Genomic DNA, 13,862 nt, shown 5'->3' with positions numbered 1-13,862 from the left:
GATGGATCCGTCATTTCAAAGCACAGCCCTAGGCCTCCATACAGCCTACAACTCATAGAATCATAGACTCATAGAATAGCAGAGTTGGAAGGGGCCTACAAGGCCATCGAGTCCAACCCCCTGCTCAATGCAGGAATCCACCCTAAAGCATCCCTGACAGAGGGTTGTCCAGCTGCCTCTCGAAGGCCTCTAGGGTGGGAAAGCCCACCACCTCACCAGGCAACTGATTCCATTGTTGTACTGCTCTAACAGTCAGGAAGTTTTTCCTGATGTCCCAGCATCCAGTACCTAGGAGGGCTGTTCTGGAGGGGACCAAGGGACAGTGGGCATATATTTTGTTGCTGCTGCCAGGCTGCCTCTGAGAGCTGAACCACAATGGGGTTAACAGGGCAGATGGTTAGGGAAACCGTGTGTCAGGCAACACCATAAACCATGGTTAAGAATTCCGTTAACCATTTTGTGGTTAAGCAGCGCAGAGCGGTAAAGCAGCAGTTTCTGCAGCTGAAACTCTCCCCACGGCCTGAGTTCGATCCCAGCGGAAGCTGGTTTCAGGCAGCCAGCTCAGGTCGACTCAGCCTTCCATCCTCCCGAGCTCGGTAAAATGAGTACCCAGTTAGCTGGGGGAAAGCTAATAACGGCCGGGGAAGGCAACGGCAAACCACCCCGCTATAAGGCCTGCCAAGAAAACGTCAGCGAAAGCTGGTGTCCCTCCAAGAGTCAGTAATGACTCAGTGCTTGCACGAGAGGTTCCTTTCCTTTTCTTAGCGTGTTATCTGAATGGGGTGACTGGCCTGGTTCAGACCACACGCTAAACCATGCTGCTTAACCACAAAATGGTTAATGGAATGCATTCTGTTAACCATTTTGTGGTTAAGCAGCATGGTTTAGCGTGCGGTCTGAACCAGGCCACTATCTGTTTTTATGCTTTTTATGGTTTTAAATTTTGTATATTTGTTTTTAAAGTTCACTGCTTTTAATCTTTGTAAACCGCCCATAGCGCTTCAACTATGGGGCGGTATATAAATAATAATAATATGGAATCAGCTTTGAATCCAGGACACAAAAGGGCTCTTTTGCCACCTTGGGCTCTGAAAGTTTCCCTTAACTAATATGTCAACCTGGGATGTGGACATGGGCATGGAACACTCAAGAGAAAAAAACTGACACGCAACCTTCTACACTCCCGGAGACTTGCCTTATCACCACATCTGCCTGCACGCCGTAGACTTTCTGCTCCACTGCCTTCTGGAAGGACATCAGAGTGTTTTCGGGTGCCAGCTGGAGAAGAAACAGAGAGAATAAACAATATTATTTATTCATAGAAGCACACGGCCAAACTGGACGCCATACAAGTGATAGACCCTGTCGGTCAAAATGCCAGCATGAACTAGCCAAGCATGTTTAAAAATAGCATCGAACACACACAGACAATGCTCTGCCAATATGAGATCACTGAATCAAAATCTCTAGACTATTAGCCCCAAGGAAGCTCATCTGCCCCAAGGAGGATCTTGAGATGCACGTCTGCTCCTTGGGGCAGACAAGCTTCCTTGGGGCTTCCTACGTCTGCTCCTTGGGGAAGATAAAGAGATGGCTAAGTCCTTGAAGACTTAGGCCACAGCTAGACCTAAGGTTTATCCTGGGATCATCCAGGGTTCACCCCTGCCTGAGCACTGGATCCCCTGTGTGTCACCTAGATGAACAGGTTTGACCCCTGGACGATCCAGGGATAAACCTTAGGTCTAGCTATGGCCTTAGAATCATAGAATAGTAGAGTTGAAAGGGGACTATAAGGCCATCGAGTCCAACCCCCCACTCAATGCAGGAATCCACTGACAGATGGTTGTCCAGCTGCCTCTTGAAGGCCTCTAGTGTGGGAGAGCCCACAACCTCCCTAGGTAATTGGTTCTATTGTCGTACCACTCTAACAGTGAGAAAGCTTTTCCTGATGTCCAGCCAGAATCTGGCTTCCTTTAACTTGAGCCCGTTATTCCGTGTCCTGCACTCTGGGAGGATCGAGAAGAGATCCTGGCCCTCCTCTGTGTGACAACCTTTCAAGGATTTGAAGAGTGCTATCATGTCTCCCCTCAATCTTCTCTTCTCCAGGCTAAACATGCCCAGTTCTTTCAGATACTTTGGGTAGTACCTGATTGCGCCCATGTGCTCCATGCACTTTGGGACAAAAAAAACCCAACTTCAAGTATAACCTGATGGGATCTGAGCTGGGGGTGACTGACCAACAAAGAGATCTTGGGGTTGTGGTGGACAGCTCAATGAAAATGTCCACCCGGCATGCAGCCGCTGTACAGAATGCAAACTCCATGTTAGGCGTTCGTCTCACATCAGTCCGCTGGTCTCTGTCCACCACTCTGCCGCTAAGATCATCTTCCTGGCCCGCCGCTCTGACCATGTCACTCCACTTCTGAAATCTCTTCATTGGCTTCCAATTCACTCCAGAATCCAATATAAACTTCTCCTACTGACCTTCAAAGCTCTTCACTGCCTAGCTCCTGCCTATCTCTCCTCTCTCATCTCACACTATCGCCCCGCTCGGGCTCTCCTCTCCTCCGATGCCATGCTTCTCGCCTGCCCAAGGACCTCCACTTCCCTTACTCGGCTTCGTCCTTTTTCTTCTGCTGCCCCTTACGCCTGGAACGCTCTTCCAGAACACTTGAGAACTACAAACTCAATCACTGCTTTTAAGACTCAGCTCAAAACTTTTCTTTTCCCTATAGCCTTCAAATATTGAGTTTGTTCTGACTTTACACTGTTGGTTTTGCCCTACCCTGTGCCTGTTTACACTTCCCTGTGCCTGTTTGCATTCTCCTTCCCTCTTTATTGTTTACTACAACTTATTAGATTGTAAGCCTATGCGGCAGGGTCTTGCTATTTACTGTGTAATCTGTACAGCACCATGTACATTGATGGTGCTATATAAATAAATAATAATAATAATAATAATAATAATAATAATAATAATAATAATAATAAGAAAAGGAACTGAGAATAAAACGGCCAGTATCACACTGCCCTTATACAAATCGATGGTGCAACCACACTTAGAATACTGTGTATAGTTCTGGCTGCCACAACTAAAAAAGAATATTGTAGAGCTTGAGAAAGTGCAGAAAAGGGCAACTAAAATGATTAAGGGTCTGGAGTAGGCATGTGCTCCGCTCTGATTAGGAGCGGAGAAGCAGTAGCGGAGCGGGGGGCTTCGCCTGCCCTTAAGGCGGAGGCGAAGAGGATTGGGGGGCCGGCGGAGCATGGCGAAGAGGATCGAGGTGAAGGCGGATCCTTCGCCTCGATCCGGAGCTCTGCTGGAAAGGTAAGTGGGGTTTACCGGGCCCTGCCGCTGTCGCCCATGCGGCGACAGCGGTAGGGCCTGGTAACCCCCCCCCTCCTCTCCCTTACCTGCCTCCGTCCGCGGGTCCGTCGCCGTCTTCAATTGAGCCCGTGGTTCCAGCAGGAAGTCTGGGCCGCACGGCCCAGACTTCCTGCTGGAACCACGGGCTCAATTGAAGACGGCGACGGACCCGCGGACGGAGGCAGGTAAGGCCCCCCTCCTCCTTACCGGGCTCTGTCGCCGTCGCCGCATGGGCGGCAATGGCGGCAGGGCCTGGTAACCCCCCCTATGGGGGGGACCGGAGCTCCGATCCGGATCCGGAGCTCCGAGCGGAGTGGAGTGGGCACAGGCGGAGTGGGGGCGGGGCGGAGCAGGCCGATCTGAAAATGGTGGATCTTAAAGTGAAGCGGAGTGAGGGGTCCGTGCACACCCCTAGTCTGGAGCATCTCTGCTATGAGGGAAGGTTACAGCAGCTGGGATTGTTTAGCTTGGAGAAAAGGAGGCTGAGGGGAGATGATAGAGGTGTACAAAATCATGCATGGTGTGGAGAATGTGGACAGGGAGACATTTTTCTCCCTCTCTCAAAATACTAGAACCCAACGGGGTCATCCCATGAAGCTGACAGGTGGGAGATTCGGGGCAGATAGAAGGAAGGACTTCTTCACACAGCGCAGAGTTAAACGCCCAAAAGGTCACTATGAAAAAATAAATAAAACCGATAAAACAAAGAGCACTGTGGGAGCGCCTTGCATGTCAGCTCCGCAAAGATGGCTTTATTATCCCTGAAAACAGGAAGAGGCTTCTGATGAAAGATGGAGCAACGCAGGAAAGGGATGAGAAAGGCTTTGAGGCCTGGGGAGCGTGCTTTTCTGGTTTAAAGACGACCTTAATAGCCTCGGTTCCGGAAGGAAGGGATTTGCAGCACTGAAAAGGAAGACTAAACAACCCATCCCATTTTGCCCTGGAGTGCTGACGGAGGGGAGTTTCCCAGTCTTCCGACCTGCTGTCTTTCCGGCAAAGGAGCAGCACGTAATCCCTGCCTGGCGCCTCCGATGCACCGCTGATCTCGGCTCTGGAAACCACATCTCACAGCGTGGTCAGGTGGAAGGGACCGACCTGAAGTTTAGGTTGCATCATTCAGCCATCGGCGTGCACAGCACAGTTCATTAGGGGGTGCACCCAGGGATTTTTTTAAAAAAAGGCGGACATTTATTGAATACTCAGTCATAAAGGACCTTATTTTTATTCATTCATTTATCAAACACTGTAGACATTGATGTTCTACTCCGCGTTTGGATAGCCTGACCACGGGAGGGCTGTTGCAAGTGAGGGAGTGGAATTAGGAGATCACAGAACCATAGAATAGTAGAGTTGGAAGGGGTCTCTAAGGCAATCCAGTCCAACCCCCTGCTCAATGCAGGAATCCACCCTAAAGCATCCCTGACAGATGGTTGTCCCGCTGCCTCTTGAAGGCCTCTAGTGTGGGAGAGCCCACAACCTCCGTAGGTAACTGGCTCCATTGTCGTACTGCTCTAACAGTCAGGAAGTTTTTCCTGATGTCCAGCCGGAATCTGGCTTCCTGTCATTTGAGCCCATGATTCCGTGTCCTGCACTCTGGGTGGATCGAGAAGAGATCCTGGCCCTCCTCTGTGTGACAACCAAGATGCGCCTCAAGGCCAAATATTGGTGGGCCTTTGTGGTGACACTGGCCAGAAAAGGGGCTTACAAGGTGGCATTAGCCTTCGGGGGCCCTCCTCCTGGCCTCTTTGAAGCACAACTCCCAGTAAAGAAGCTCCCAGCAGAGCAATTCCATTTTCACTCTTGCTGCCAGGAGCAATGGGACTCTCCTCGATGCAGCGGTTCTATGGTATGACAGTGGAGAAGCTGGAGGGTCGTTCCTGCTGTGTTTGGATCCCCTTCTGGATCCCTACTCAATGACATCCTCAATTCGGCGCTTATTGCTTGAGACATTAGGGTGTGCCTGGGCACACCCGGCACACCCCTTGTGCACGCCTATGAGTTCAGCTACTAACAGCAAGAGTTTCTGGGGGCCTTTTTTGTTCCACCAACACAGAGCCAATTTGAGGGGGAAACGGCGGCACACAAACCCAAGGGAAGAACGTAAACGAGGGCTTGGCTGAAGAAGACCGAAGCTTCTTGAAGCCTACCGTTCTGTTTTCCAGCCATGGCCTGGTAGATGCCCACAGAGAATCACAGAATCATAGAATAGCAGAGTTGGAAGGGGCCTAAAAGGCCATCGAGTCCAACCCCCTAGCAAAGTGGGAAGGAGACAGCCGTGCCCTGTCTGACCCTCAGTATCATATACTCTGAGATATTGACTCTGAACATGGAGGAACCATGTAAGCCTCATGGCTAAAAGTGGTGAAATTTGTCAAATCATTGAACAGCTAGGATGCTGGGCTTCACCTAATACGGTGTCAGAGACTGACTCCTCCCTGCTCACCCACCCAGGTCTCGGTAATGCATGTCAGATTGGTTGCCTCACCTACAATTGAGGGAGGTCTTATTATGCACTGATCTGGCATTTAAAAGCAGCATGCAGAGACCTGAGGGCTGGCTGGGGAACATGGGTGGGAGGGTGCTGTTGCACCATGTCCTGCTTGTTGGTCCCTGGCTGATGGCTGGTTGGCCCATGTGTGAACAGAGTGCTGGACTAGATGGACCCTTGGTCTGATCCAGCATCAGGGCTCTTCTGATATTCTTAACCAACAAACCTGCATTTGCGGGGAAGACTGGAACATGGCACAGCCGTTAAATGGGATTGCACTCACCCTGAAGGAGCAGGTTTGTAGCTTGGGGGTTCTTTTAGATCCATCATTGTCACTTGAGGCTCAGGTGACCTCAGTGGCACGGAGTGCCTTCTACAAACTCCGGCTGGTGGCCCAGCTACGCCCCTATCTAGACAGGGATAACCTGGCTTCAGTTGTCCATGCTCTGGTAACCTCCAAGTTAGATCACTGCAATGCACTCTACGTAGGGCTGCCTTTGAAGACGGTTCGGAAGCTGCAGCTCATGCAAAATGCAGCAGCCAGATTGATTTCGGGAACCAGGAGGTTCGACCATATAACACCTGCTCTGGTCCGCTTGCACTGGCTGCCTGTACGTTTCCGAGCCCAATTCAAGGTGCTGGTTTTGACCTATAAAGCCTTACACGGCTTGGGACCACAATACCTGACGGAACGCCTCTCCCGACGTGAATATACCCGGTCACTACGTTCACCATCTAAGGTCCTCCTCCAGGTGCCTACGCCGAGAGAGGCTCAGAGTGTGGCAACGAGGGACAGGGCCTTTTCGGTGGTGGCCCCCAGACTGTGGAATGATCTCCCTGACGAGGCTCGCCTGGCACCAACGCTGCTCTCTTTCCGGCGCCAGGTTAAGACTTTCCTCTTTGCCCAGGCATATGGCAGCACATCTTAATCACCCACATGTTTAGTTTAGTTTTTTTTTAACGGTTTTTAACGCTTTGTGTGTGTATGTTCTGTGTTTTAGAATTTTAAATTTTGTATACTCGTTTTTATCTTAATTTTAGAATTTCTGTAAACCGCCCAGAGAGCCCTCTATGGGGATGGTATATAAGTGTAATAAATAAATAAATAAATAAATAAGTATCTGGCCTGCATTCCACTGACCTGACAAGTCCTCCTCACAACACCATTATCTCCCTCTACTCATCACTACACTGATTGGGGGCCCCTCAAGTCTCCCCCACTTGGCTCTGCATTCCCCCTCCCAGACAAATAGCTCAGGACCCACAAATAGACAGGCAGAGGAACAACAGCCTGACACAACTGTGCAACAGATTTCACAATGGGTTGTGCGAGTGGAATGAGCAACTGGTTGCACAACCGGTTGCACAAGAGTTGTGCACAACGGCTTCCGCAAAACTAACCTGAGTCGGATTCTCCTCTTGCGCACAGTTCAGGACTTAGTTTCCACTAAGCGCAACGTCATTTGCACTAACGGAATGGTACAGTTGGACGCTTCGCCTGGTTTACATCGCTTCTACACGTTGTTGCTGCCGGTTTAACAGTTGGCTTGTATGATTGTTTTTATTGCTGTTTTATCATGCTTCTGGTTTTATATTGCTTTCAACATTTTAACCGTTTTTCTGTAATTTATTGCTGGGAGCCATCTTAGGAGGGCTTCTGCCCCGAAAGGCAGCCAAGAAATGTTTTAAATAAATAAATAAAATATGAACTCACGATTCTACCCTGCAGGAAGGTATCTGGGATTCCATGGTCAACTCTGGTACGACAATGGAATCAGTTACCTAGGGAGGTTGTGGGCTCTCCCACACTAGAGGCCTTCAAGAGGCAGCTGGACAACCATCTGTCAGGGATGCTTTAGGGTGGATTCCTGCATTGAGCAGGGGGTTGGACTTGATGACCTTGTAGGCCCCTTCCAACTCTGCGATTCTATGATTCTATGATTCTATGATTCTAGCTTCAGGTTTACACATTTAATTTTGTGTTTTCCATTTTTACTTTCCAGGTGAAGAGGAAGTGTGTGTGTGTGGGGGGGGAACACCCACGCAGCCTCTATTCACGGAATGAAATATCTTTAGATTTTTAATTAGGCAATTGACTCCTTGCAACAGCTGCCCCAGCAAATTCCTTTCATAGGGCATATGTTCACTTTAAGCCAAAGATCAACAAGTATTAGTGCGAGAATTAGCTGCTTTTAACAGAACGCCTTTGGCAGAAAGCATTAAGATAATGAGGCTGGGATGTAAACACATTTGGCTAGGAGACAGGACTCTAAAGCAGGACTAGAACATCTCAGAATGGATGATAATAATAACAACAACAATAATGATAACAAATTAAAAAGGACAAAAACCGGCCGGAAAGCCAAGGTGATGAGATGTGGTGGAGAAAACACATCTTCAATAACAATGTTCCAGCTGTCTAAGAGCGCAAGGACATGTGCGGTCGCCTTCCCTTCCTGAACCACTTGACTGATGCTGGCAGCAACGGTGCTGTCAGACAACTGAGAGGAAGGTGAGGTAGTAAACATGTCGTCTTTCACCTGAGAAGGAAGTCCCCAAAGTGCTCCATTTATGTGGGAAAAGCAGTAAGGGAAAGGATCTCAGAAGCTGCCTTATACTGACTGGGTTCAGACGACCCGGTAACCATAAATAGTCAACGGTTGGTTATGTCTGCCGGGACTTTTCACACCACTGTGGGTTATTCGGCCAAAATAACCAATGGAAATAACCAACATTGTGCACAGTTGATTGTGTGTCGGGCACCGCTGACTATTTCGTTGCATAGAGTTGGTTATTTTCGGCAACTATAGAGTCCCCTGGCAAGAGCGACCAATAGCCCAGCCAATAGAACTCGCAATGGCTGATGGGATACCAGCGGGAGGATTGAGGAGGAGGGGGGAGGGTGCGGGGGACGTGCCAATCAAACATACCGTTGACTAACAGTCAACTCAACGCTGCCTTAATCCATGTCATGTGGGAAGTACCCCCTCGATAATCAACTGTGGAGTTGACTATTAACCCACCATTGATTATTGTGTTGTCCGAACCCAGCCACTGAGTCAAAACACTGGTCTGCCTAACCCGGGCATTTTAAAAGTGAAGCTTTTTTCTTTGAATTGATTGAAATACTTTTGTAAGCCGCCGTGAGAGCCTTTTTTGGCTGAATGGCGGCATAAAAATCCTTAAATAAATAAATAAATAAATAAATTTGGCTGCTTGAATCCCTTTTAGGCCTCTTATCTTGTAATTTTCCAGTTATTATTATAATGCTGTTTGTCCTTTAAGAAGCCTCGTGTGGCGCAGAGCAGTAAAGCAGCAGTTTCTGCAGCTGAAACTCTCCCCACGGCCTGAGTTCGATCCCAGTGGAAGCTGGTTCCAGGCAGCCAGCTCAGGTCAACTCAGCCTTCCATCCTCCCGAGGTCGGTAAAATTAATACCCAGTTAGCTGGGGGAAAGGTAATAACGGCCGGGGAAGGCAACGGCAAACCACCCCGCTATAAGGCCTGCCAAGAAAACGTCAGCGAAAGCTGGCATCCCTCCAAGAGTCAGTAATGACTCAGTGCTTGCACGAGAGGTTCCTTTCTTTTCCTTGTCCTTTAACAAAATAAATAAAAATGAAATAAGATCATAGGGTCGTATCCAATGTTGGTCCTGTGTAAAGTAGACCCACTCAGATGGATGAGACGTGTTAGCTATGACAACTCTGGGAGGAAACACATGTCATGAGACCACAGAACTCGAACCAGACATTCGGTGGTGGTGGTGATGATGGGCTTTTGCCCATCCTCCCAGATACAGTCACGTTTTCACAAACTGGGGAACATTTCACTGGTTTCATAAAGAAAAACTAGGCGTTAAGCTGTAGGTTAATCAACTAAATCTTTAGTTGATTAAGGGCACAATCCTATGCATGTTTAGACAGACAAAAAGTCAGAATCATAGAACAGTAGAGTTGGAAGGGCCTATAAGGCCATTGAGTCCAACCCAGCTGGGAGCTGTAGGACTTTTTTCCTGTCTAAAACATACACAGGTTTGCGCCCTAAATTGGCAAGCACAAATTTTAATCTACAAGGCAGAGACTTAAGGACACTCATTTATTTGCGTGGGGCCCTGCTGTACTCCTGGCATGAGGGCTGATACGGTACGACAAACGAAAATTAAAAGGTGGATTTTCAATAATGAGTGGTAGCTTTCGGTTATTAAACTGTAACATTATCTTACACTTCAGCATTTCAAAAGTGCCAGTTAATGAAGAGCTGGTGCTATGCAAATATATTTAAATGCATCATTACTTCGTTAAAAAGCAGACTGATAGTGTCAGAGACTCCCAAGATAGCTAATCCCTGGCATGCAGTGGTATTTAGCCAGGTTGTTGTTATTATTATTTATAGTATGGTTTTATACTGTTGTTTTATACTTTGAATGTTTTTAATTTTTGTGAACCGCCCAGAGAGCTCCGGCTATTGGGAGGTATAGAAATGTAATAAATAAATAAATAAATAAATTATTACATTTCTATACCGCCCCATAGCCAAAGCTCTCTGGGCGGCTTACGAAAGATTAAAACATTAAAAACGATATACAAAATATAAAAACGTAGAACAGACAGTATTCCCAAAGATAGGGAAGGAAGGAAGGAACCTCTCGTGCAAGCACCAAGTCATTACTGACGGCAGCTTTTGCTGACGTTTTCTTGGCAGGCCTTATAGTGGGGTGGTTTGCCGTTGCCTTCCCCGGCCGTTATTACCTTTCCCCCAGCTAACTGGGTACTCATTTTACCGACCTCGGGGGGATGGAAGGCTGAGTCGACCCGAGCCGGCTGCCTGAAACCAGCTTCCGCTGGGATCCAACTCAGGCCGTGGGGAGAGTTTCAGCTGCAGAAACTGCTGCTTTACCGCTCTGCGCCACACGAGGCTCATATTCCCAAAGGTAACATATGTCTAAAAACAGCCATTGACCTGTCAGCCAAACCTAAAACTTGTTTGGGATTGATTAAAAACTCAACACATGCTGTTAAATGCCTAGGAAAGGAGGCGAGTCTTGACCTGGTGCCGGAAAAAAACAATGATGGCGCCAGGCGGCCTCGTCGGGGAGATCATTCCATAAGTGGAGGGCCACCACTGAGAAGGCCTTCTCCCTTGTCCACAGTATCCAAGCACCCCACAAGAAGAAACAGGGGAGGGAAACGACCCGACAGAGCAGTAAGGGTGCGCACTTACCATGGGTGCTCCGCGGTGACCAATGATAGCGGGTTTGGGTCCCAGATCCTTCTTCTCCATTATGCAAGGGGAGTAAATGGTGATGGGGACTAGGTACAGTGCAAGAACCACAGCAAAGTAGGCCCCAAACGTCAGCATCTGGGAAGCTGGAGGGAGGAACGAGAGAGAGAGAGAGGGAAAAGAGAGAGAGAGAGAGGTGATGATGTCGCAGTTCCAGGACCTGGGGTTCCGGAAAAAGGGGGAACCAGGAAACCGAAGTCCTCCCTGGACGTTCAAGGGAGCCCATACAGCAGCCTTCCCCAACCTGGTGCCCTCCAGATTTCATTTCTGTTTTTATATTTCTGTGCCGCCCCGCAGCAGAAGCTCTCTGGTTGGTTCACAGAGGTTAAAAACCATTAAAGATTCATTATGCAAAGTGCAAAACTAGGGTGACCCTATGAAAAGGAGGACAGGGCTCCTGTATCTTTAACAGTTGCATAGAAAAGGGAATTTCAGCAGGTGTCATTTGTATGTATGGAGAACCTGGTGAAATTTCCTCTTCATCACACCAGTTAAAGCTGCAGGTGCCCTGCCCTCTTTTAAATCTGGTCACTCTAGTATAGCTCCTGCACCTTTAACTGTTGTGATGAAGAGGAAATTTCAGCAGTTTCTCCATATATACAAATGACATCTGCTGAAATTTCATTTTCTATGCAACTGTTAAAGATACAAGAGCCCTGTCCTCTTTTCCAGTTAAAGCTGCAGGTGCCCTGCCCTCTTTTAAATCTGGTCACTCTAGTACAGCTCCTGCACCTTTAACTGTTGTGATGAAGAGGAAATTTCACCAGTTTCTCCATATATACAAATGACATCTGCTGAAATTTCATTTTCTATGCAACTGTTAAAGATACAGGAGCCCTGTCATCCTTTTCATAGGGTCATCCTAGCAAAACCATTTACATAAATGGGGGCACACAGACAACATATATCTAAAAACAATCATTCAGCAATCAACCAAAGACAATCTAGGACCGGATTAAAAACTCATTATATGCTGCCAAATGCCTAAAAGAAGAGGGCAGTTTTAACTTGACGCTGAAAAGAGAACAATGTTGATGCCAGGTCAGCCTCGTCGGGGAGATCGTTCCATAATTGGGGGTGCCACCACTGAGAAGGCCCTCTCTCTCTCACTGCCACCTTCCAAGCCCCCCTCGGTGAAGCCTCCGGGAGAAGTGTCTTAGATGTTGAACATAGTGTACAGGTCAGTTCATGCTGGGAGAGGCACTCTGTCAGGCATTGTGGTTCTCCCATAATCCCCAGCCCCCATATCTGGCTGGGGTTTATGGGAATTGTAGCCCGACACATCTGGAGGGCACCAGGCTGCCATATTTGCACAGTGGCATCATGGACATGTAGAACACACACTTTACTGGCTCTGGGAATACAGTCTCCTTACCAGATGAGGGAATAGGGGTTCAGCTTGTGCTGGATGGGATTACACTCCCCGTGAAGACACAAGTTTGCAGATTGAGTGTGCTTCTGGATTCAGCCCTGAGCCTGGATGCCCGGGTTTCGGCGGTGGCCAGGAGTGCATTTGCACAATTAAAGCTAGTGCGCCAGCTGCGCCCCTTCCTAGAGATGTCTGATCTGGTCACAGTCACGCATGTCTTAATTCCCGACTAGATTACTGTAACACGCTCTACGTGGGGCTGCCTTTGAAGAATGTTCGGAAACTTCAGCTAGTCCAAAGAGCTGCAGCCAGAGTGTTGACCAGGGCTGGTTACAGGGAACATACAACTCCCTTGTTAAAACAGCTCCACTGGCTTTCAGTCTGTTTCCGGGCACAATTCAAAGTGCTGGTTATCACCTATAAAGCCCTCTACGGCTCGGGTCCAGGTAATCTGAAAGATCGTATTCTCCCTTATGAGCCTGCCTTACGAGCCTTCAGGGGAGGCCCTTCTGTCGGTCCCACCACCATCACAGGCACACCTGGTGGGAACACGGGAGAGGGCCTCCTCAGTGGCTGCCCCGGGGCTCTGGAACTCCCTTCCCAGGGAAGCTAGACTGGCTCCCTCCTTGCTGCACTTTTGGAGGCAGGCAAAACCAGTTTTGTTCCGGCAGGCCTTTAGGGAATAGTTTCGACCTTGTTAATGCTTTTTAAACTTTAAATTTTTTTAATACTATAGAAGATTTAATTATATTGTTAACTTTTGTATAGTTCTATTTATATGTTTTAATTGTTGATGTTTTAATTTTGTAAAGCCAACTTGAGTCCCAGTATTGGGGAAAAGGCAGGATAATAACAATAACAATACTACAAACGAGAAGGACGTTGGAATTGTTGTAGATCACAAGCTGAATATGAGCTAACAGTGCGATATGGCTGCAAGAAAGGCCAATGCTATTTGGGGCTGCATTAATAGACGTATAGCTTCCAAATCACGTGAGGTACTGGTTCCTCTCTATTAGGCCTTGTTAGGCCTCATCTTGAGTATTGCGTCCAGTTCTGGGCTCCACACTTCAAGAAGGATGCAGACAAGCTGGAGCGTGTTCAGAGGAGGGCAACCAGGATGATCAGGGGTCTGGAAACAAAGCCCTATGAAGAGAGACTGACAGAACTGGGCATGTTTAGCATGGGGAAGATTGAGGGGAGACATGAGAGCACTCTTCAAATCCTTAAAAGGTTGTCACACAGAGGAGGGCCAGGATCTCTTCTCGATCCTCCCAGAGTGCAGGACACGGAACAGCGGGCTCAAGTTAAAGGAAGCCACATTCCAGCTGGACATCAGGAAAAACTTCCTGACTGTTAG

At 48.2% G+C, this 13,862-nt stretch overlaps 1 protein-coding gene across 4 annotated transcripts in view; it reads right to left on the bottom strand.

Annotated features, from left to right (window-relative positions):
* Positions 1 to 13,862, bottom strand: part of GDPD5 (glycerophosphodiester phosphodiesterase domain containing 5) — a 219,667-nt gene that overhangs the window by 40,665 nt on the left and 165,140 nt on the right. For all 4 annotated transcript variants that reach the window (XM_063127249.1, XM_063127250.1, XM_063127251.1 and 1 more), the window contains 2 exons: positions 11,074 to 11,219; positions 1,196 to 1,278 (listed from right to left, as the gene is read on the bottom strand). In XM_063127249.1, coding sequence (XP_062983319.1) covers positions 1,196 to 1,278; positions 11,074 to 11,219 — 229 coding nt within the window. The remainder of the gene's footprint in view (positions 1 to 1,195; positions 1,279 to 11,073; positions 11,220 to 13,862) is intronic.

The sequence above is a fragment of the Elgaria multicarinata genome, chromosome 5, assembly GCF_023053635.1.
Source record: "Elgaria multicarinata webbii isolate HBS135686 ecotype San Diego chromosome 5, rElgMul1.1.pri, whole genome shotgun sequence".
Classification (NCBI taxonomy): domain Eukaryota; kingdom Metazoa; phylum Chordata; class Lepidosauria; order Squamata; family Anguidae; genus Elgaria; species Elgaria multicarinata.
The sequence above is the reverse complement of the archived record's forward strand: the minus strand, read 5'-3'. Positions and strand labels throughout refer to the sequence as shown.